Below are 22,456 nucleotides of genomic sequence, written 5' to 3'. Positions count from 1 at the left end.
ATAAAAGTACACTAGATAAAAACATCGCTGGTGTGCATCAGAGACAAAGCAATGGCACGGACATATTTTAAGATATGTCAGTACAAGTTGCTTTCAGTAAAAACATCTCAAACATGCATTTTAGCTTAAGCCTTGTCTGTCAAACCTGAACTCAAACTGTCAATCATCGACCAGGCCCCTCCCATTTCAGCAGTGAGGGCGGGGTTACAGAGTGAGTGACTCCATCTGTGTTCACACTGGAACACCAGAACACTAGACAGTGAACACTGTACACTACCTAGTGCCTACTGTTCAATTAAATTATAGTCTCATATGTCACCGCCTACAGTGTAAAACTGGCAACCTGAAATTCAAGATCAATTTCTACCCAATTTAAGCCACAAAAAATAGTTTTTTTGGTACAATGTATTTGGGTTGATTCAGCGATATTAAATAATATTTTTCACTTGAATGAAGCAAGTTAATTCTCTCAAAGTTATGAACAAACGTTCTTCCAGTATCGGTAATAGAACGTTATCTGGTCTCAAAAACATCATTTATACGTCGTTCATGGAACATTTTTTTAACGCTTTAGTTGGACGTTTGTCTGTTTTTTAAATGTTTCTACTTGTTTCAGAACATTCCAAAGTAACATTCCCATAATGTTTGAAGAATGGAATGTTCCCTTAACGTTCACATAACCAAGAAAAAACATTAAAAAATTTTGAACATCCAGAGAAATAAAATTTTTAGAGCTTAATGGGAATGTTAGGAAACATTATTTAAACCTTTTTTTGTGATCTGGGACTACAGCACACACATGTGAGTTCAGTATGGAAGCATGTGATTCTGGCTGAGATCCCAGATCCTGGTATGTGCCCGTCTAACTGAGGAACAGTGTGTGTTTGTACACTATCAGACGGAGGTGGCTGTTGTTCTGGAGGTCTGGAGAATCTCATGAGCGCCGTGAGCAGAAATAGGTCAGACTGGAGAACTCTCCGGTTGTTTCATCTGTGAGGTCACGTCTCCTCTAATGGAGTCCAGATGTGCTGCGGGAGCGGCTAATACGCCTCTTTCTCCTTTAATTCCCTCGTCTTCCTCTCCTGCTCACTCTCGCTCTCACAGGAAATGCTCCAGGTTCTTGGCCCTGAAGGGAACGTGCCTCTGTAACCACCTCCAGATGGAGCACACACACACACACACACACACACACACACACACACACACACACACACACACACAGAGTTTAGTGTGCACTGCACGGCTGCGTCCAAACTCACTGCTCTCCATCCGTTCCTCTTCATGTCTCCTGCCGAAACCACCGACATGATCCTGCACCAATTCACAATACTGGATCTGGCTGGTTTGGGCTGGTTAGAGCCTGTACAGATGGTTGACCAGAATGTTCAAAAGAACCAAGGATGGTTTACTGGTTAAAAATCAAAAAATTACGTCTTGTTTTCCAGCATAAATATCGAGACATTCTTAAATCAAGATACATTTACTGGAGAAGCAAAATGACTGAAGATATTAAGACTTGTTTTCTGGAAAAAAAAAAAGATCAAAATGAAGTGAGTTTGTGCTTAAAACAAGAACAAATATCTGATAGAGGGTCAGAAAAATAATCTTGTTTTCCCTTTGAATTAAGTTGATTTTTCTGACCCCACGGGCAGATGTTTGTTTCAAGCATAAACTCTCTTAAAGGTGCAGTAAGCAACGCTGCTGAAAGCGGATTGGACCGAGGGCCACAACACACATGTAGCCAATCAGCAATAAGAGGTGTGTCCACGCATGAGGGAGGAGGTGCCTGTGCTGCATAGTGTGTTCATGAATTTGGAGGCGGAGCGATCAAGATAGAAGTGTGATCTTTTCGGGTAGGGGATGTGTTTGATTTTGTGATTTCAAATATCAAGAGCGTTTCCCAGAAAATCGCTTACTGCACCTTTAAAGACGTAATATCTGAAGTCATGTTGCTTCTCCAGTAAATGTATCTTGAGTTATGAAAAAACAACTAATAAAAAGGACAAAAACACAACAAAATTACTAAAACTTAAAAATTAAAATGAAAACAAAATAAAAATTTCAATATAAAACGTTTTGCTAACTTACGAAGCCCCACACGACACGCAGGAAAAAAAAATTGTGCGCATGATTTATAAATCGAGGGCCATAGTAAATGGCGCACACTTTAGCAAATCGAGGGAACGAAATAGTAAATCGTGCGCGCTTTAGCAAATCGAGGGATCGAAATAGTAAATCGTGCGCACTTTAGCAAATCGAGGGATGGAAATAGTAAATCGTGCGCACTTTAGCAAATCGAGGGATCGAAATAGTAAATCGTGCGCACTTTAGCAAATCGAGGGAACGAAATAGTAAATCGTGCGCACTTTAGCAAATCGAGGGAACGAAATAGTAAATGGCGCACGCACTTTAGCAAATCGAGGGATCGAAATAGTAAATCGTGCGCGCTTTAGCAAATCGAGGGATCGAAATAGTAAATCGTGCGCACTTTAGCAAATCGAGGGATCGAAATAGTAAATCGTGCGCGCTTTAGCAAATCGAGGGATGGAAATAGTAAATCGTGCGCACTTTAGCAAATCGAGGGAACGAAATAGTAAATCGTGCGCACTTTAGCAAATCGAGGGATGGAAATAGTAAATCGTGCGCACTTTAGCAAATCGAGGGAACGAAATAGTAAATGTGCGCACTTTAGCAAATCGAGGGATGGAAATAGTAAATCGTGCGCACTTTAGCAAATCGAGGGATGGAAATAGTAAATCGTGCGCACTTTAGCAAATCGAGGGATGGAAATAGTAAATCGTGCGCACTTTAGCAAATCGAGGGATGGAAATAGTAAATCGTGCGCACTTTAGCAAATCGAGGGAACGAAATAGTAAATCGTGCGCACTTTAGCAAATCGAGGGAACGAAATAGTAAATCGTGCGCACTTTAGCAAATCGAGGGATGGAAATAGTAAATCGTGCGCACTTTAGCAAATCAAGGGATGGAAATAGTAAATCGTGCGCACTTTAGCAAATCGAGGGATGGAAATAGTAAATCGTGCGCACTTTAGCAAATCGAGGGATGGAAATAGTAAATCGTGCGCACTTTAGCAAATCGAGGGATGGAAATAGTAAATGGCGCGCACTTTAGCAAATCGAGGGATGGAAATAGTAAATCGTGCGCACTTTAGCAAATCGAGGGATGGAAATAGTAAATCGTGCGCACTTTAGCAAATCGAGGGATGGAAATAGTAAATCGTGCGCACTTTAGCAAATCGAGGGATGAAATAGTAAATCGTGCGCACTTTAGCAAATCGAGGGATGGAAATAGTAAATGGCGCGCACTTTAGCAAATCGAGGGATGGAAATAGTAAATCGTGCGCACTTTAGCAAATCGAGGGATGGAAATAGTAAATCGTGCGCACTTTAGCAAATCGAGGGATGGAAATAGTAAATCGTGCGCACTTTAGCAAATCGAGGGAACGAAATAGTAAATCGTGCGCACTTTAGCAAATCGAGGGATGGAAATAGTAAATCGTGCGCACTTTAGCAAATCGAGGGATGGAAATAGTAAATCGTGCGCACTTTAGCAAATCGAGGGAACGAAATAGTAAATCGTGCGCACTTTAGCAAATCGAGGGAAAGAAATAGTAAATTGCGTGCACGTTTTAGCAAATCGAGGGAATGAAATAGTAAATCGTGCGCTTTAGCAAATCGAGGGATGGAAATAGTAAATCGTGCACTTTAGCAAATCGAGGGAACGAAATAGTAAATTGCGTGCACGTTTTAGCTAAGCCTAACCATAACATTTCTGAATGTTCTCTAAAACGTCCTGTTTTTTAAATGTTTTAAAAATATGTTATGTGAACATTAAGAAAACATTCCATTCTTCAAACATTCTTTTGAATGTTCTGTGGATGTTCCGAAACATTAAAAAACGTTAACTAAACATCCAACTAAACTGTTGCATGAACAATGCATACAGAACGCTTTGAGAACATTATTAAAGACTATTAACGTTACTGGAAGAACGTTTGTTCATAACTTTGAGAGAACGTTCCCTGTTCGCTGGGATAGATTATCAGTGATACTGAAATAACACTGCTGAGAGAGAACAACATCTTCTGTAGAGACTCAAACTAAGCAAACTCCCAGAATTCCTCCAGCAGGCCGTCCGTCCCGCACACGGATCTGTCAATGGCCAACTGTTTCAGTCACATTAATAGAACGGAGCGAGAAGATGGTTCTGCTCCAGCTGGAGCTCATTATTGTGCGTCTCCTCCGAGATGAAGAAGTGTTTATGTGAACACGCCGCAGCTTCACTGTTCAGGAAACGCACAAGCCAGAAATGCCGCTGAACTCTGACACGGCAAACACTGACGCTTTCACAATCTCTCCAAATAAACATTCCTGCTGTTTCACAAGCACTTTCCCGCTGCAGAGGATTGAACAGGAGATCAAATCATACATCAGCAACACTCAGGAATCTCTAGAGTTACCGCACAATGTTCATTTGGATCTTTAAAGTTGGCATGAAATGAAAATTCGCCATATTTAATTTTTAAATGCCTATTATAGTTCTTATTGTGAGCAATTAATCCGTGCATTTGACCTCGTAATGTTTAATCAAAACTGAATCTTCCAATCATTTAGTGCGCTTAAACTCCGCCCCCGCCAGCTCACGCTCATCTGCATACTGTTGAGCCACGCCCACATCGCAACAGCCATCAATGCATAAAATACATTTTCAATAATCCGTAACACTCTGATGTACGTCAGAATATGGAGGAAAAGATCTGATGCTACTTCAGTTTCATCGCGACATTAGCATATCATTACGAAGAGGTTTTTATTTACAGGTTTAAATACAGGGAACATTTACAGACATTTACATGTGTGACATCATCATCATCACCGTGGTGATTCATCTTGGTTTATCTGTGATACGTTAAAGTGTTGGTCAATGCAGACGGATGTACAGATGTTTGGCTGCTGTTTTTTCAGCATCTTACGCCATGAGCGTCATAACGATGCGTTGAGTTGCACTCAGTCTATCGTCCTCTATTTCCTCCCCAAACAAATGGTAAAGTGTCTCAATCCCAGAATGAACAAACGGGTTCGGTTCAGAAGGCACGGCTGGAAATGACACTTGAGTTGTGTTTTCATGATCCAGTCCACTGTGGATCAGGGTTGAGCAAAACTGAAACTGAACTGAATTAGCCAAAACACACAAGATATTCAACAGAAATAAGTGTGTGTGTGTGTGTCTCATACGGTGGTCATGACTTTGAGTGACCCGGTTCTGAACCTCAGGATCTTCTTCTTGAGCGCGTGCGAGGCTTTGATCTTCACAAAGGCTTTGGGCTGCAGGGTGTTTCCGGGCGGAGAGGGCGGAGCCAGCTGCTGCGGCCACACCAATCCGCCGCTCTCGTCAGAGTCACTGGACAGCGAGCTGGAGGCGGGCGACTCGGCCTCGCTCAGGCTGGACTCGGACTCTCCCGGCGGGTCTTCGCGGGAATGGAGATGCGGCGCCGGCTGGCTGTAGACACAGGGTGGAGGGCGAGGTTTACGGGAGCGTCTGATTGGTTGTTCGGTCTCGGCTTCGTCCTGACTCAGTTCCAGCGTGGAGCGCCAGCGGCGGTGACCCGATCCGCGGCGTGTTTTGGGCGCAACGTTCCTCTCCGCTGTGTTGTATTTGCGCTCGGAAACTCCTCGCAGGTTGTTCTCTGATTGGGCGCGGCAGGCTTTCCGGCCGGGCTTCTTCGGCGCCATCTTTTCCTCCGTGAAGCGGCACTTCTTCTGCATCGCTCTCGGTTTCCTCTCGGGCGAGCGTCCGGCTTTCGGAGCTTTGTACGCTTGAGCGCGACAAGGCTGCGCTGGGATGTACTGCGCGTTCACCAGCTCGTCCGAGGACGGAGAGTGTGCGTGTTGGTAGACGTGTTGTGGCGATTCGGCCTCGCTGCTGCTGGGAAAATCCAGAGATGTGGAGCGAATCCCAGCGAGCACCGGTCTGGGATAGCGGACGGAGCACTGCTGCTCGTCGTCGGCCCACGGGACGTACGCCGGCTCTTTGCGGCTGATGCTGCTCTGTCGGATCACTCCTCTGGTATCGGGTCCCAGGCTGGTGCGAGGTTTGTTCGGTCTGGCGGAGGCGAGCGGCGCTGGATCAGGCCGAGGATGTACGTCTCCACGCGCTGCGCCTGTCTGTAGTCCTCCGCGGTGGGTTCGTCATCTGCGTCGTCTCCAGGCTGCCACACCCACGGCTCCTCTTCACCGATGCCCTCCAGCGGAGGATGGGGCGCCGAGAGAGAGCGGGGAACTGGAGCGCGAACCGACCCGTTCAGCTCACGGCCAACAAATACATCACCTACAAACAGAGACATGGAGCATCATTATAATACTGAAAACAACAAACAGACAACGAATCAACGAATAAAGACGCTTGAGAGTGTCGATCCACTTGACTGTTCTGTTGATTAAATTTAAAAAAAAATTATATATGTCAGGACAAGTTTATATTATTTAGTACATCTCATACACAAATATATGGAAGCTTGTTTCTGCCACAGAATAAAACAATTTAAAACATAATTGTGACTTTTTCTCACAATGTGGAGTTTTTTTTCCTCACAATTGTGAGAAATAAAGTCAGAATTGCGAGATAAAGTCGCAATTACATTTTATTCAGTGGCGGAAACAAGCTTCCTTAATTTATAATGGTTTAAAAAAAAAAAAAATGTAGTCACCAAAATCGAAAAGGTTCTTAAGGTTAAAAATGGGGGAAAATGCAAAACATTTGGAAAATTGATAATTTATACATTTTTAAAAATAATTTATAATTATGTTAGATAACATTTGGAAAATGAAAGAATTTTTTGTTGTGCGAATGTGTGTGAGGTAGGGCTTTTCAGATTAATTCGAATTTAATGTTTTGCCTCAATTTTATTATTTTTTAAATCGAGAAATCGCGATTTTGAATAAAAACATTAGCAAGCGTTACAATTAGACATGCTGACAATACAGCAATGATAACCGTATTAGGAGAAGAAAATGATCCGACCTCATGATGGCGCCGGCGCGCCTGATTAACCGCTCTCATGTGACGCTCTATCACTATTCTTAAAGGTCCCGTTCTTCGTGATCCCATGTTTCAAACTTTAGTTAGTGTGTAATGTTGTTGTTAGAGTATAAATAAAATCTGTAAAATTTTAAAGCTCAAAGTTCAATGCCAAGCGAGATATTTTATTTAACAGAAGTCGCCTACATCGAACGGCCAGTTTGGACTACATCCCTCTACTTCCTTCTTTAATGACTTCACTAAAGCAGTTTTTTGACTAACCTCCGCCCACAGGAATACACAAGAGTTGCGTTTGTAGAGTGTGTTTGTCGCCATGTCGTCGAAACGCTGTTATTTTCATCCCGCAGTCCAATCACCGGGTCTGATTCCGGCTCAAATTGATAGGGTAAAATTAAAGACATGTTTACAATAACACTGAGCGCGTGCATCTCCACGTTATGGTAAGAGGCGTGACTTTTCCGGGCACGGTGCGCTCAGAGCTGTCGAATCACAACACAGGAACCGCTGGCACAATCAGAACTCGTTACGTATTTCTGAAGGAGGGACTTCATAGAACAAGGAAGTCATCAGCCCGTTTTTATGACAGTGGAAACAGCGGTATACAGATAAGTAAATTATGTGAAAAATACTGTGTTTTTTTACACGCGAAACATGATCACATGTTATATTGCACACTATAAACACAATCAAAGCTTCAAAAAACCACGAAAAACGGGACCTTTAAGCGGCTGTTCATTCAGTAATGCGTTATAAAAATGAGCCGCAAGCAGTGGAATGAGAAAAAAGACAAAGTTATTAAACGCGAGTTGAGCTTATGAATATATTTTGGCTAAGAAATATTTAGCATTTTCTTATTTTATATTATTTCTGAGTATATAGGAGTGTTTAAGATAAGTTTGTACAACATTTGCCTCAGGCATATTTTCTGCAAAGATATTTAACAAATTGTTTTACATTTAGGCCTAATTTGAATGGAACTTGAATCAAGAGAATGTTACTTAAATCTTATTGTAGATAAGTTTTTAAGTTGACTAGTTAAACAGTAAAAAAATAAAATAAAATAAAAATAATAATAATAATAATAATAATTTGAAATCATGAATTGGTCAATCGGTCTGGAGAAAAAAAAAAAAAAAAAAAAAAAAAAGAGATTTAATTTTTTTGCCATATCGCCCAACCCTAGTGTGGGTGTTTGTGTCTATGTGCGAGTGTGTGCAAGTGTGTGTGTGTGTGTGAGAGGTGTGAGAGTGTTTTCTCTAACAGAGCGGGTCTTTCTTCTCCTCAGTGTCAGGCGTGTATATTCACACTGAAGCTTAAAGGGTCTCATGACTCTGTGTGATTTCTGCAGTCTCTGCTTTAACTATTTCACTGCCAAAAAAAAAAAAAAAAACACCAAACAGTCAATATTACACTCTGGAATGCTTTTAAAAAAATTGATGAAGACTTACTGTATTTATTATTTATTTAAGATAAGATACAAGACTCAAAGTCATTGTTCTTCTCCAGTAAATGTATCTTGATTTAAGAATGTTTAGATATTTGTGCTGGAAAACAAGACAGAAACACTGAGGAAGAACATAATTTTTTGCAAAGTACGGCCACAGAGTGAACTGGATCTCTGTAAGCGTTTGTGTGAGTGTGTGTGTGTGAGTGTGTGTGCAGTGCTGGCAGACAGAAGTGTGTGTTTGACGGGTGTAGGGAGGATATTTGGGTGGTCCTCTTACCAACAGACTTGGGTCTCTCAGAGAGCCGGACAGGGCGGGCGAAGTCAGACGGGCCGAGAAGACAAGGACCCTCAGTCTGTTCAGAGCCTGATAGAAAACACACACACAAATATATATATATATATATATATATTTATATATTTAATGAGTAAAATGAGTCGACATTCTCTTGATTTGTGCTTATAGCTGAAAGTGCAATAATTTCTCAAATGACAACAATCATGTTCACTAATCAATATTACAAGTTTGAGCAAAATAATTGTGATTATCAGTTAAACCATTATTAAATCATGGCTAAAATATAACTAAGGCTAAAACTAAAATAATAAAATAATAAAAAATTAACACTATCCTTAAGAAAAAAAAAAGGTATCTGTATCAAGGCAGCGGAAATGGACATAAAAACTGATATTGACTCATATCTTCAACAAAAGCATATGCCGTTATCAACCCCGTCTTTAACGGTTTAGTGGAGAAAATTAATGGGATTTTTACTTCCAGATTTGACTGTTGCGCTCCATTAGATCACAGAATGACACCAGTGACCAATCACAATCAAGCGTTAGTGAGCGACGTGTGATCAGGCCGTACCTGAGCTGTGCCGACCGTCTCCAGCGTCAGTGAGAGGCTCGACTGCGCAGCTGTCTGCGTCCACCTTCAGCTCTCCCACCTGATGCTGCAGCAGCTTCATCAAACTCCACGACGCCTCCTGAAACACATCAAATCAGAGTTAATTCAGTCCAAAGAATTTAAAATGTGAAATAAATAAGTAAATAAATAAAACAGTTAGTCTTTGGTCATGTGACTTTTTTTAGGATGAGACTGAGCTCTCTAAATACTCCCAATTACTCCATTATATCAAGGCATTTTGGGTCGTCTGTGTGAGCATGAGGAGAACTGTGAACCATCTCTGTGCAGGTTTATTAAACTCAGATGAGCAGAGAGTGAAGAATGGGTTTCTGGGAAGAAGAGGAACGTAATGTCCTGCGTCTAATTCAGCGTGACCCTCTACATCTCCAAAACCAGCTGTTTGGACCAAAATGAGCTGAACTAAGAGTCTTATGATGTCAGAAAACACAGAATCATGAAAATGGAATTTACTGTAACACAGTTTCAGCTCTTCATCAACACGCCAAAATAAGTTCAGTTTAACAGAAATATATTAGTGTACAGTAGAATCCATGTATAATGATACGGTTTATTAATCATTATTTTTAAGGAATATCAGAATTTTTCATGTGACGAAACCCTCCCTGAACATCATAACTAGTATTTAAAGACTAATTTAGTTGGTTGCTAAGAAACATGTGACAGATTCACTGATTAATGAAAACAACATTAGCAGATCAAATGAGTACAGAAGTGTTTGTGGCCGACAGCTGACGACTGTGTGTGTGTTTTGGGGGAAGTGTTTACAGGTCAGATGTCAGCAGTGTGTGTGTGAGAGAGTGTGTTTACTAATGGCTCCTGGTCCCCCAAATAAGATCATGCACTAAAGCTGTCAGCTTAACGGGATGAAGTGCACACTCATCGTCATGGAAACTGCAGGCCGAACGAGATTCATCTGACAAAAGCATTTCACTATCAATTATTCATATTGACTGATTTACACAAAAACACAATCACTGAAGACTGACAAGAGACAAACACACACTCACTCGCACACACTCACACTCTCACACAGCTGATAAATCAATGAAATATAATTGAAAACTCAAATAAATCACCTGATCTTTGAAAGAGGAATCTCTTGGAACAGGTGACATTTACAGCAGAAATCAATAACTAAGCATTAAAGGGATAGTTCACCCAAAAATGAAAATTTGATATTTATCTGCTTACCCCCAGCGCATCCAAGATGTAGGTGACTTTGTTTCTTCAGTAGATCACAAATGATGGTTTTTAACTGCAATCGCTGCCGTCTGTCAGTGGTATAATGCAAGTCAGCGGGAACTTCATCTATAAGAGTAAATAAAACACGACAGACAAATCCAAAATAAACCCTGCGGCTCGTGACGACACATTGATGTCTTAAGACACGAAACGATCGGTTTGTGCGAGAAACCGAACAGTATTTATATCATTTTTTTACCTCTAATACACCACTATGTCCAACTGCATTCATCACTCGATTCGTTTGGTCTGATGATCGCGCTTTGACAGCGGCAGTGATGTCTCGCACATATACTCAAAGACTAGAATAACACAAGACGTGTCACTCGTATTGTTTTGAATGGGAGAAAGTGTAACGTGCAATATGGTGGAATAAGTCCCGCCTTCTAAATAAGAGCCAATCGCCGACTGGTAAAGTCATCGCGTCACTGCAGCAAGCCGTTTAGAAGCACCGGTTTCTATAGAAACAGTCAGACGCGCGCCTCTGAAACATGGCAGGAGACGCGCATTTAGGTCTGCGCATGCGCATTAGCTTGATCCAGCCTAAAAAATACAGTTTTTTGTCATGATTCGAACTTTTGGATAAAACATTTATAAGACAGCTGTTGTCAGATTTCATTGGTGATTTCAAATATGAAATGTAATCGTAAGGTTGGCGAACAATTTTGGAGAATTTGATGTTTCCCCATTCAAAGAGATAGGGCATGATGCCCAGGATGCCCGAGAGGCGTTTCAAAGATGGCCGCCGAGTGAAATGACTTGATATACTTCAATGAGAGTGAGACATCACTGCCGTTGTCAGAGCGCGATCAGACCAAACGAATCGAGTGATGAATGCCGTTGGACATAGTGGTGTATTAGAGGTAAAAAAATGATATAAATACTGTTCGGTTTCTCGCACAAACCGATCGTTTCGTGTCTTAAGACATCAATGTGCCGTCACGATCCGCAGGGTTTAATTTGGACTTGTCTGTGCATGTTTTATTTACTCTTATAGTAGAAGTTCCCATCCACTAGCATTATTTGACTGACAGACAGCAACGGTTGGAGTTAAAAATCATCATTTGTGTTCTAGTGAAGAAACAAAGACACCTACATCTTGGATGCGCTGGGGGTAAGCAGATAAACATCAAATTTTCATTTTTGGGTGAACTATCCCTTTAACCCTTATAGGGTGTTTGGGGTCTTTTTAGACCCCAAACGACATTTGCTAAAATAAAAAAAAATAAAAAAATAAATAAATTCTTTGTCCAAATGACATGAAACAGTGATTAACACTTTCTAGATCTACAAATAAAAAATAAAAAAAAAATATTGGACCAATATCTTGTTTTTATGTTAATGTAGGAAAAAAACAAAACAAAACAAAAAAAAACACTCAGGGTCTTTGGGGTCTCCAGGCAACAAACTGTAATTTTGTAACAAAATATATATATATTTTTTTAAACAAATGTAATTTTACTCTGATAATTAATGTTTTTACTCGACATTTGTGCAGTATTTGGAGGATTTATCATATCTTTTAAATTTATATAAATAAATTAAAAAATATTTTTTTAAATAGGTTTTTATACAAAAAAAAACCCAGCTTTTTATGTAAAATTCACTTTATAAAGACCCACATTTCTGACTTTCATTCATGGGGATAACGTGGATAATCTGACATGGTTTAGTGTGAGATTTTTGCCCATCTTTTGGAAAATGCAGTTTTAAAAGTAAAAAATGATCACTTTATCCAGCAGATGCTGCAGAGCTCCACTATTTGCTGTTTGACTGACTGAAAGACATCTTTACACAAGTATTTTCAGCTGGATTCATGTCTAAATATTATTGTGACAATAAAAGTGACTTTTTGTCAAAGTTTAGCATTTTTTGTAATGAAAAAAAATATGTTTTTCAAAAATGTTGATTTTAAGGATGAATTTTCTTAGCGGGGTCTCATCATAATGTAACAATATAGAAAAACTGATTTTTTTATTATTACAAAAAATGCTAAACTTTGACAAAAAGTAGCTTTTATTGTCATAATTGTGATTTGATAATATTTAGATCTGAATCCAGCTGAAAATACTTGTGTAAAGATGTCTTTCAGTCAGTCAAACAGCAAATAGTGGAGCTCTGCAGCATCTGCTGGATAAAGTGATCATTTTTTACTTTTAAAACTGCATTTTCCAAAAGATGGGCAAAAATCTCACACTAAACCATGTCAGATTATCCATGTTATCCCCATGAATGAAAGTTAGAAATGTGGGTCTTTATAAAGTGAATTTTACATAAAAAGCTGTTTTTGTATAAAAACCCATTTAAAAAAGATATTTATTTATTTATATAAATTTAAAAAAATATGATCAATCCTCCAAAAACTGCACAAATGTGGAGTAGAAACATTAATAAACAGAGTAAAATTACATTTGTTTTAAAAAACAACAACAATTATTTGGTTACAAAATTACATTTTGTGGTGATTATCATAATGTGGTGCTGAATGATGTGAAAGACAGTAAAGACGCATTAAGACAATGAGAATCAGTTAATAAACGAACATCTAAAGAAAGTTGAACAGCTGCTTTTACTGTGTATTTCAGGAGTGAATGAATCAGTGCACTGGAATGATCCAGCCCTACAGAGGCTCCCTGAGCAGTGCACTTACTGCTGAAGAGAGCAGCGGATTGAGACACACCCAGTGAATCACATCTGGGCTTCATCTCTTCAGATCCTGACGACACTATCGTCTTCTGCAGAGCTGCTTAGAGTTGAACTGAAGCAACACTGATCTGAATAAGGACACTACAGCACTTTATCACTGTGAAATAATCAGTACAGTATAAAGCGCTGCAGAAATAAAACATGATAAAACACGGATCACGATTAGAGAAGCAGCTCAGCAGAACTCCACTGCAATTTAACCTTTTCTTCTCATCAATTATTCACACGTACGACTCGTTTGAACACTGCAATTATTACTTCACCGGCTGCTTCTGAAGAGAACGACGAGCCCGTTAATTACAGCAGCACTGGCCAATCAGAGCGAGAGACCACCAGCACTACACTAACACACACACACACACACACAGATGAAATGAGGGCAGTGTGTGAAGTGTTTCCGGCTGTTGTCTTGTGTCAGATTGCTGTCAGCGCTGATGCCAGAAATAAACACTGTGTGTGTGTGTGTGTGTGTGTGTGTGTGTGTGTGTGTGTGTGTGTGTGTGTGTGTGTTCAGAACCAGTGAGGTCCACCAACAATACGAGAAGCACTTCACAACAAGCTCCAGTTAGTTAAAGGGTTAGTTCACCCAAAAATGAAAATTCTGTCATTAATTACTCTCCCTCATGTCGTTCCACACCCGTAAGACCTTCGTTCATCTTCAGAACACAAATTAAGATATTTTTGATGAAATCCAAGGTTTTTTTTTTATCATCAATAGATGAAATTACCACATTCAAGGTCCAGAAAGGAACTAAAGACATCGTTAAAACAGTCATGTGACTGCAATGGTTCAACCTTAATGTTATGAAGAGACGAGAATACTTTTTGTGCGCAAAAACAAAACAAAAATAACCACTTTATTCAACAATTTTTCCTCTTCTCTGTTGGCGCAGTGCTGCTTTTCCATGTTTATGTCCAAACGCTGGCTCATTATTGGCCGGCTCCTGCGTCAGCATCACACGTGTGCGTCAGCTGATCACGTGATCAGGCCAATAATGAGCCGGCATTCGGACATAGACAAAAATACCGTAACAGAATAACAAAGGAGAGGCGAATTTGTTGAATAAAGTGGTTATTTTTGTTTTGTTTTTGCACACAAAAAGTATTCTCGTCTCTTTATAACATTAAGGTTGAACCACTGCAGTCACATGACTGTTTTAACGATGTCTTTAGTACCTTTCTGGACCTTGAAAGTGTTGATTATATTGCTGTCTATGGACGAGTCTCTCGGATTTCATCAAAAATATCTTAATTTGTGTTCTGAATATGAATGAAGGTCTTACGGGTGTGGAACGACATGAGAGAGAGTAATTAATAACAATAAATTTCATTTTTGGGTGAACTAACCCTTTAAAGTCATTAACTAACATTCGTTAACAGTATCTTTCATCTCAGTTTAGGCCCATTAAATAATATTAAAAGATACAAATTAGTAAATGTTATTAACAATAACAGTAACTAAGATTAATAATTCCTTTAGAAGTATTTTAACTAATGTTAACCTTATTGTAAAGTGTTACCAGAAAATGATTACTGAAGAACAAGTGAAAGATTTAACAAAACACTTAATGTAATAAATCTTTGAAATCAAGATGACAAATAAACATGTTTCTCTGAGGAAAATTAACGTTATTCTTATATTTTGCTCATGATATACTACAATATTTACCAAATTAACACGTTTCTCCGATTAATATTGAAGTTCTACAAACTTTAGTCTTTAGTCTGAGGGACAAAAACAACAATTTCGACATAATATTACCAAGTTGTACATATAACAGACTACAGGAGTATGATTTCAGTCTTTCTACTCGGAATTATTAGTGAAATTTACTAGCAAATTTCTGAGTGAAAACATCAGTTTCTATATCATTTCCTTTTCCTTCAGAGTAGAAACACCACAGAACTAAGAAACAATCTGAGAATGAGCTTTTCTTGGGTTATTATGTGAAGATAATTAATTAAACTCAGTTACCAAACAGTTTTAAAGTTTCTACATGTAACGTATATAATCGATCAGGGAGCCTCACCGGCGGCGGGAGCCTCGGGTTCGGGTCGTCGCGCGGCCGCGCCGGACTCTCCGGTTCCGGTTCGGGTGTGTGAAGCGCGAGCGCGCGGATGATCGACGCCTCGTGCCGCCGCTTGAGCAGCTCGAGCTCGCAGATTCCCGCCAGACTGAGCTCGAGCCGCTGCTTCTGTCTGCTGCGCTCCGCCAGCGAGAACAACCGGAACATTATGAGCGACTCCGTCACCGCAAACACATCTAAAGAGGAGCAAAACCGCACGCTTAAACGTTAAACTACACCGACAGCCGTTTTTAATGAAGTAAATGTGGAGTCCATGATAAAATCCTGTCAGTTTGAGAGAGTTAACGGTTCCTCCTCGCGAGCTGCGGCTGTCAAGAGCTCATTAGCATATTCTGCCCGGCCGCTTTTTATTGGCTACAGATTTTCTCCGCAAATTACTATTTTTAATATCCCCGCCCCCTTAAGACGCATATGGAGGACCTGCAGAAATTAAAAATAAATAAACATATATCTATCTGTTTATTTATAGATGTATGTGATAATAAATAAATATGGAAATAAATACATGTGGAAATTAATAAATATAACAATATGTAAACAGTATAAAATACATGAAAAAAAAGAAAGAAAGACTAAATAAATGTTAAAAAAATAATAATACAAAAATAAAAATCAGGAATATAAAATTAAAAATGAATTATATTTGTTTTGTCAAGTCATTTATTCCTTTATTTATTTTCCTATTATTACATTTATTAGTTATATATATATATATATATATATATATATATATATATATATATATATATATATATATATATATATATATATATTTACACACACACACACACACACACACACACACATAAACACACATGTACACTACCGCTCAAAAGTTTGGGATTGGTAAGATTTTTAATGTTTCTAAAAGAAGTTTCGTCTGCTCACCAAGGCTTAATTTATTTAATTAAAAATACAGTAAAAACAGTAATATTGTGAAATATTATTACAATTTAAAATAAGAGTTTTCTATGTGAATATATAGTAAAGTGTAATTTATTCCTGTGATGCAAAGCTGAATTTTCAGCATCATTACTCCAGTCTTCAGTGTCACATGATCCTTCAGAAATCATTCTAATATGATGATCTGCTGCTCAATAAACATTTATGATTATTTTCAATGTTGAAAACAGTTTTTTTTCAGGATTCCTTGATGAATAGAAAGTTCAAAAGAACAGCATTTATCTGAAATACAAAGCTTCTGTAGCATTATACACTACCGTTCAAAAGTTTGGGGTCAGTAAGAATTTTTATTTTTATTTTTTTGAAAAGAAATTCAAGAAATGAATACTTTTATTCAGCAAGGATGCATTAAATCAATCAAAAGTGGCAGTAAAGACATTTATAATGTTACAAAAGATTAGATTTCAGATAAACACTGTTCTTTTGAACTTTCTATTCATCAAATAATCCTGAAAAAAAATATTGTACACAAATATTTTGTGCAATTGTACACATTAAATGTTTCTTGAGCAGCAGATCAGCATATTAGAATGATTTCTGAAGGATCATGTGACACTGAAGACTGGAGTAATGATGCTGAAAATTCAGCTTTGCATCACAAGAATAAATTGCATTTTAAAATATTTTCAAATAGAAAACAGTAATTTTAAATTGTAATAATATTTTACAATATTACTGTTTTTTACTGTATTTTTAATTAAATAAATGTAGCCTTGGTGAGCAGACGAAACTTCTTTTAAAAACATTAAAAATCTTAGTGGTTCCAAACTTTGAGCGGTAGTGTATATATATATATATATATATATATATATATATGTATATATAACTTATAAATAAATAAATGTGGGAATAAAAGTATGCATAAATATAAAAATACATAAAAAAATAAAAGAAAAAAGCTACTAAATGAAAGAAAAAGTAATAAAAAAGTAATAAAACGTCACATAATTATACTATAAAATATATAATTAATTATAAAAGTAATTTATTCCTTTATTTATTTTCCTACTATTACATCATGTATTAGTTTATATATATATATATATATATATATTTGACATTTTTATTTCCTTTCCTTTAACTGAATGATGGACGTTTTAAAGATGACAAGTATAAGATCAAATAAATAAAACAGTGGATCATGAATTATATTACACATCTAATTAATAAAGAAAAGTGTTATGTAAATGAGGTGCATGGGTTTATTCGATGGTGATTTATGGCGTCAGAGCGCCACCTACTGACCATCTGAATCACATGATCATTATAGAAGAAGACATTTACATAAATTACGTCAGTAAGCGTCAATGTTTGTATAAAGAGTATTCAATTTATTCAAAAAGCTGAATGAGAATTATAATTTCTGTAAAATCTTTAGATGTTTAACTAATTTATCTGGCCTTGATATCAGATAGAATGATATATTTTATTTATTATATATATATATATATATATATATATATATATATATATATATATATATATATATATATATATGTATGTATGTATATTAGTTAGGATGTAATTACTGTTTAAATGAATGAATCTGTCACACTGAATGCAGTGATTCCCGTCAGTAACAGCAGAGGGCGCGCGTGCGCAATGAACTGAACTCAACTGAGTTTAAACTTTTAACTCAATTATGTCCCAATCAAAAGCTTCTTCTGTAGATGTTCATCATTGGATTCATCTTCAAGCTCATTTTATTGCTTTAATATCATGAGGATTTAATAAGCTCTGTCGTTATTCTCTTTATCTTGTTTTATTCATTTATTATTTTTAGTTAAAGACAAGATTCTTGATATCCTGGACTTTATTCAGGCTTCTTACAGCATTACTGAACAGCCTGTAGGATGCATGTTTGTTTTGCTGATTCCTAATACAACCAATCAGAGCTTTTTATTGTTATTCTTCAGCTAGAGAGAATCTGAAACTGAATAAATCTCTCACATGTATTTGCATGAGGACAAAACCCGAAGACGAGGCGTGTTATATTACACTGGGCAGTTTGCTTCACAACACGCCTAAGACAAACACAAACACTTCATGAGGAAATCCAGCTCTGCCGGGATCCATTTCCATATATATGACTGTGTGAAGACCGCAGCACTGAAGCTGATGCTCATGTCAGATGAAGTCAGCATGAACGTCTCAGTACTGTAATCACTGCTGTTACGCTGATGAATGAATTCGTAAAGCGGTTCACGCGCCGTCTCCACACTGACGGTTCAATCTGCCGTCTGTTCACGTGACTGATGTCAGGCTCGTGGTCTGGAGTCAGTGTGTGTGTGTGTGTGTGTGTGTGAGCTCGGGTCACACTGAAAGCTGCGGTCCCCGGGGCCAAAGGAGGGCCGATAGAGCCACGGTGACCTCTCTGACCTCTGTGACCCTACAGCTTGATAATGGACTGAGACGCCCTCACTAATGCCTGACACACACACACACACACACACACACACACACACACACACACACACACACACAGTGAAAAGAGCACCAGTGATGATATACTCAATAAACAGTGTGACAACAATGTGATCGATTCTCAAACAGCCACATTTCACCCCAAATCAAAAGGAAAAAATGTGTATTTTGTATTAAGAAAAAAATTATATTTTGCCTCAAGAAAATACATTTATTAATTTTTTAGGGAAATTGATAAATGTTTAACCTAAAATCAAAAGAGAAATTAATAAATGTTTACCCTTTATTATTTATTTATTTTTTATTAATTAATGTGTTTTTTTAGGGAAATTAATAAATTTTTACCCTTTATTATTTATTAATTAATTAATATTTTTTAGGGAAATTAATAATGTTTTACCCTAATCAAAAGAGAAATTAATAAATAAATAATAAAGGGTAAACATTTATTAACTTTTTATTAATTTATGTATTAATTTGTCAGGGCAATTAATATTAATAAAGGGTAAAAATGTATTAAGTAATTTGTTATTATTATTATTATTATTTAGGGAAATTAATAAATTATTATCCTAAAATCAAATAGGATTATTAAGAAATTAATAAATTATATGGCACATCAAGAAAATGTTACCCTAAAATGAAAAGGGAAATTAATAATTTGTTTTACCCTTTATTATTTCTATATAATTTTTTATTAAATAATTTTTAGGGAAATTAATAATTTTGTACCCTAAAATCAAAAGATGAATTAATAAATTTCTACCCTTTATTAATTAATGTGTTCTTATTTTAGGGAAATTAATACATTTTTACCCTAATCAAAAGAGAAATTATTAAATAAATAATAAAGGGTAAACATGTATTAACTTTTTATTAATTTGTCAGGGCAAATAATAAATAATAAAGGGTAAAAATGTATTAAGTAATTTGTTATTAATTATTATTTTTTTTAGGGAAATTAATACATTTTTACCCTAAAACCAAAAGATGAATTAATAAATTTCTACCCTTTATTATTTATTTATTAATTGTTTATTTATTAATGTATTTGTTAGAGAAATTAATACATTTTTACCTTTTATTATTAATTCATTAATTTTTATTATTTTTTTTAAATAATTTTTTTAGGGAAATTAATAAATAATTATCCTAAAATCAAAAGAGAAATTAATAAATTATATGTCACATCAAGAAAATTTCACCCTAAAATGAAAAGGGAAATTAATATATTTTTTTTTACCCTTTATTATTTCTATATAAATTTTTTATTAAATAATTTTTAGGGAAATTAATACATTTTTATCCTAAAATCAAAAGATGAATTAATAAATTTCTACCCTTTATTAATTAATGTATTAATTAATGTATTAACTTTTTTAGGGAAATTAATAAATTTTTTAACCCTTAAATTTTAAAGGGAAATTAATAAATTTGTATCCTTTATCATTTATGAATTATTTTTTATAAATTAATTTATCATTTATTTAGGGAAATGAATAAAATTTTTGCCCTTTATTATTTATTTATTTATTTATTGATTGATTTATACATTTTTTTAGGGAACTTCATAATTTTTTACCCTAAAATCAAAAAAGAAATAATTAAATGTGTACCCTTTTTTTATTTATTCATAAATAATTTTATTAATTAATGTACAACTTTTTTTTTTTATATATTTCGCATCAAGTAAATTTCACACAAAAATCAAAATAAATATTAATAAATTATATTGTGCATCAAGAAAATTAAACCTATTTTTAAGAGCATCAACATTCTCATCCTCATTGAACACATTTAAACCTTTTGTGCTTTTTAGATTAAAATTAAAACCTTTATTTACAATAATGTAGAGATAGCTATTTTAGATTTATGAAAAAAATAATTGTATAATGTGTTTCATCTGACAGAAGCTTGAGAGACGAGTGTGAAGACTCGTGTCATGTGATTAAAATAACCACAAACACACCAGCAGAAATACAAAACATTCCTAAATTATATTTATTAGACAATCTTATTGGTGAAGTAATTCAGACAGTAAATAATCACTGAAGCTTCATTAGAGGCTCGTCTGCGACATTATAATTGCACTTTTAAACATCGAGCTCTCCCTCTCACACACACACACACACACACACACCGCTTCAATGCGTTACACTTCCCAAAATAAGAGACATGAACGTGACAAAACCTATTCATGAATCTAAATATCAATAAATTAACCAGAAGGAATCAAATATATAACATACTGAGAGCTTCCTTAGTACAGTACTGACGGAGAGGTCGTGACCCCAAACCATCATCACAGCTTGGTCGAGGTCCAGCAGATGACATCATCAGCAGAAGAGCAGGAATCACATTCTGATCGAGTGAAACCGAACGACAAACATGAAACACTTTAGTTGAAGAATCTTATAAATATGAATGTCATTCGATTGGCAGCAACAAACAAACATAAGAGTAAAAATATCTTCAGTGATTCACAACAGTGTGAGAGGAAAATCATTATGATTTAGTGTCATTATTACGAGTCCAGCGAGAGTTACTGATTCTGATGCGGATCGCTCCGCTCGTGTTTTTGGAGTCACGTAGAGAAGCTTCACGAAGTGTCGCTCTGCAGCTTCAGGACGGAGTTCATGCAGCCGGTCTGCGGTTCTGAAGAGATCAGGCCTGTTTCACACATCACATGTAAACACTCGCTTCTGCTGCGGAACCGGTTACAGGATCAGAGTCTGAGAACTGAGGCTGTTTCTGCTGTGAACGCGCTCAATTCAGCAGGAAAGAGTCAAAATATTAAAGGGTTAGTTCACCCAAAACTGAAAATAATGTCATTTATTACTCTCCCTCATGTCGTTTCACACCCGTAAGACCTTCGTTCATCTTCAGAACACAAATTGAGATATTTTTGTTGAAATCCGATGGCTCAGTGAGGCCTGAGCAATGACATTTCCTCTCTCAAGATCCATTAATGTACTAAAAACATATTTAAATCAGGTCATGTGAGTACAGTGGTTCAATATTAATATTATAAAGCCACGAGAATATTTTTGGTGCGCCAAAAAAACAAAATAAGGACTTATATAGTGATGGCCGATTTCAAAACACTGCTTCAGGAAGCTTCGGAGCGTTATGAATCTTTTGTGTCGAATCATGATTCGGATCGCGTGTCAAACCGCTGAAATCACGTGACTTTGGCGCTCCAGACGCTGATTCGACACACTGATTCATAACGCTCCGAAGCTTCCTGAAGCAGTGTTTTGAAATCGGCCATCACTAAATAAGTCGTTATTTTGTTTTTTTGGCGCACCAAAAATATTCTCGTCACTTTATAATATTAATATTGAACCACTGTACTCACATGAACTGATTTAAATATGTTTTTAGTACATTAATGCATCTTGAGAGAGGAAATGTCATTGCTCAGGCCTCACTGAGCCATCGGATTTCATCAAAAATATCTTAATTTGTGTTCTGAAGATGAACGAAGGTCTTACGGGTGTGGAACGACATGAGGGTGAGTAATTAATGACAGAATTTTCATTTTTGGGTGAACTAACCCTTTAACAAAATACAGTCACCATGAATTCTAATACAGCCTTT

General features: G+C 36.7%; 1 protein-coding gene across 1 annotated transcript; it reads right to left on the bottom strand.

Annotated features, from left to right (window-relative positions):
- Positions 1-4,787: 4,787 nt before the first annotated feature.
- Positions 4,788-15,794, bottom strand: dact3a (dishevelled-binding antagonist of beta-catenin 3a). The gene is given in 5 exon segments (XM_048181387.1): positions 4,788-6,136; positions 6,139-6,348; positions 8,784-8,870; positions 9,375-9,492; positions 15,413-15,794. Coding segments are annotated over 5 exon segments (1,506 nt in total). The 5' UTR covers positions 15,617-15,794; the 3' UTR covers positions 4,788-5,249.
- Between the last annotated feature and the right edge of the window lie 6,662 nt (positions 15,795-22,456).

The sequence above is a fragment of the Megalobrama amblycephala genome, linkage group LG2 (genome assembly GCF_018812025.1).
Source record: "Megalobrama amblycephala isolate DHTTF-2021 linkage group LG2, ASM1881202v1, whole genome shotgun sequence".
NCBI classification, from domain to species: Eukaryota; Metazoa; Chordata; class Actinopteri; order Cypriniformes; family Xenocyprididae; genus Megalobrama; species Megalobrama amblycephala.
Note: the sequence above shows the minus strand (reverse complement) of the source record. Positions and strands in the feature narration are given on the sequence as shown.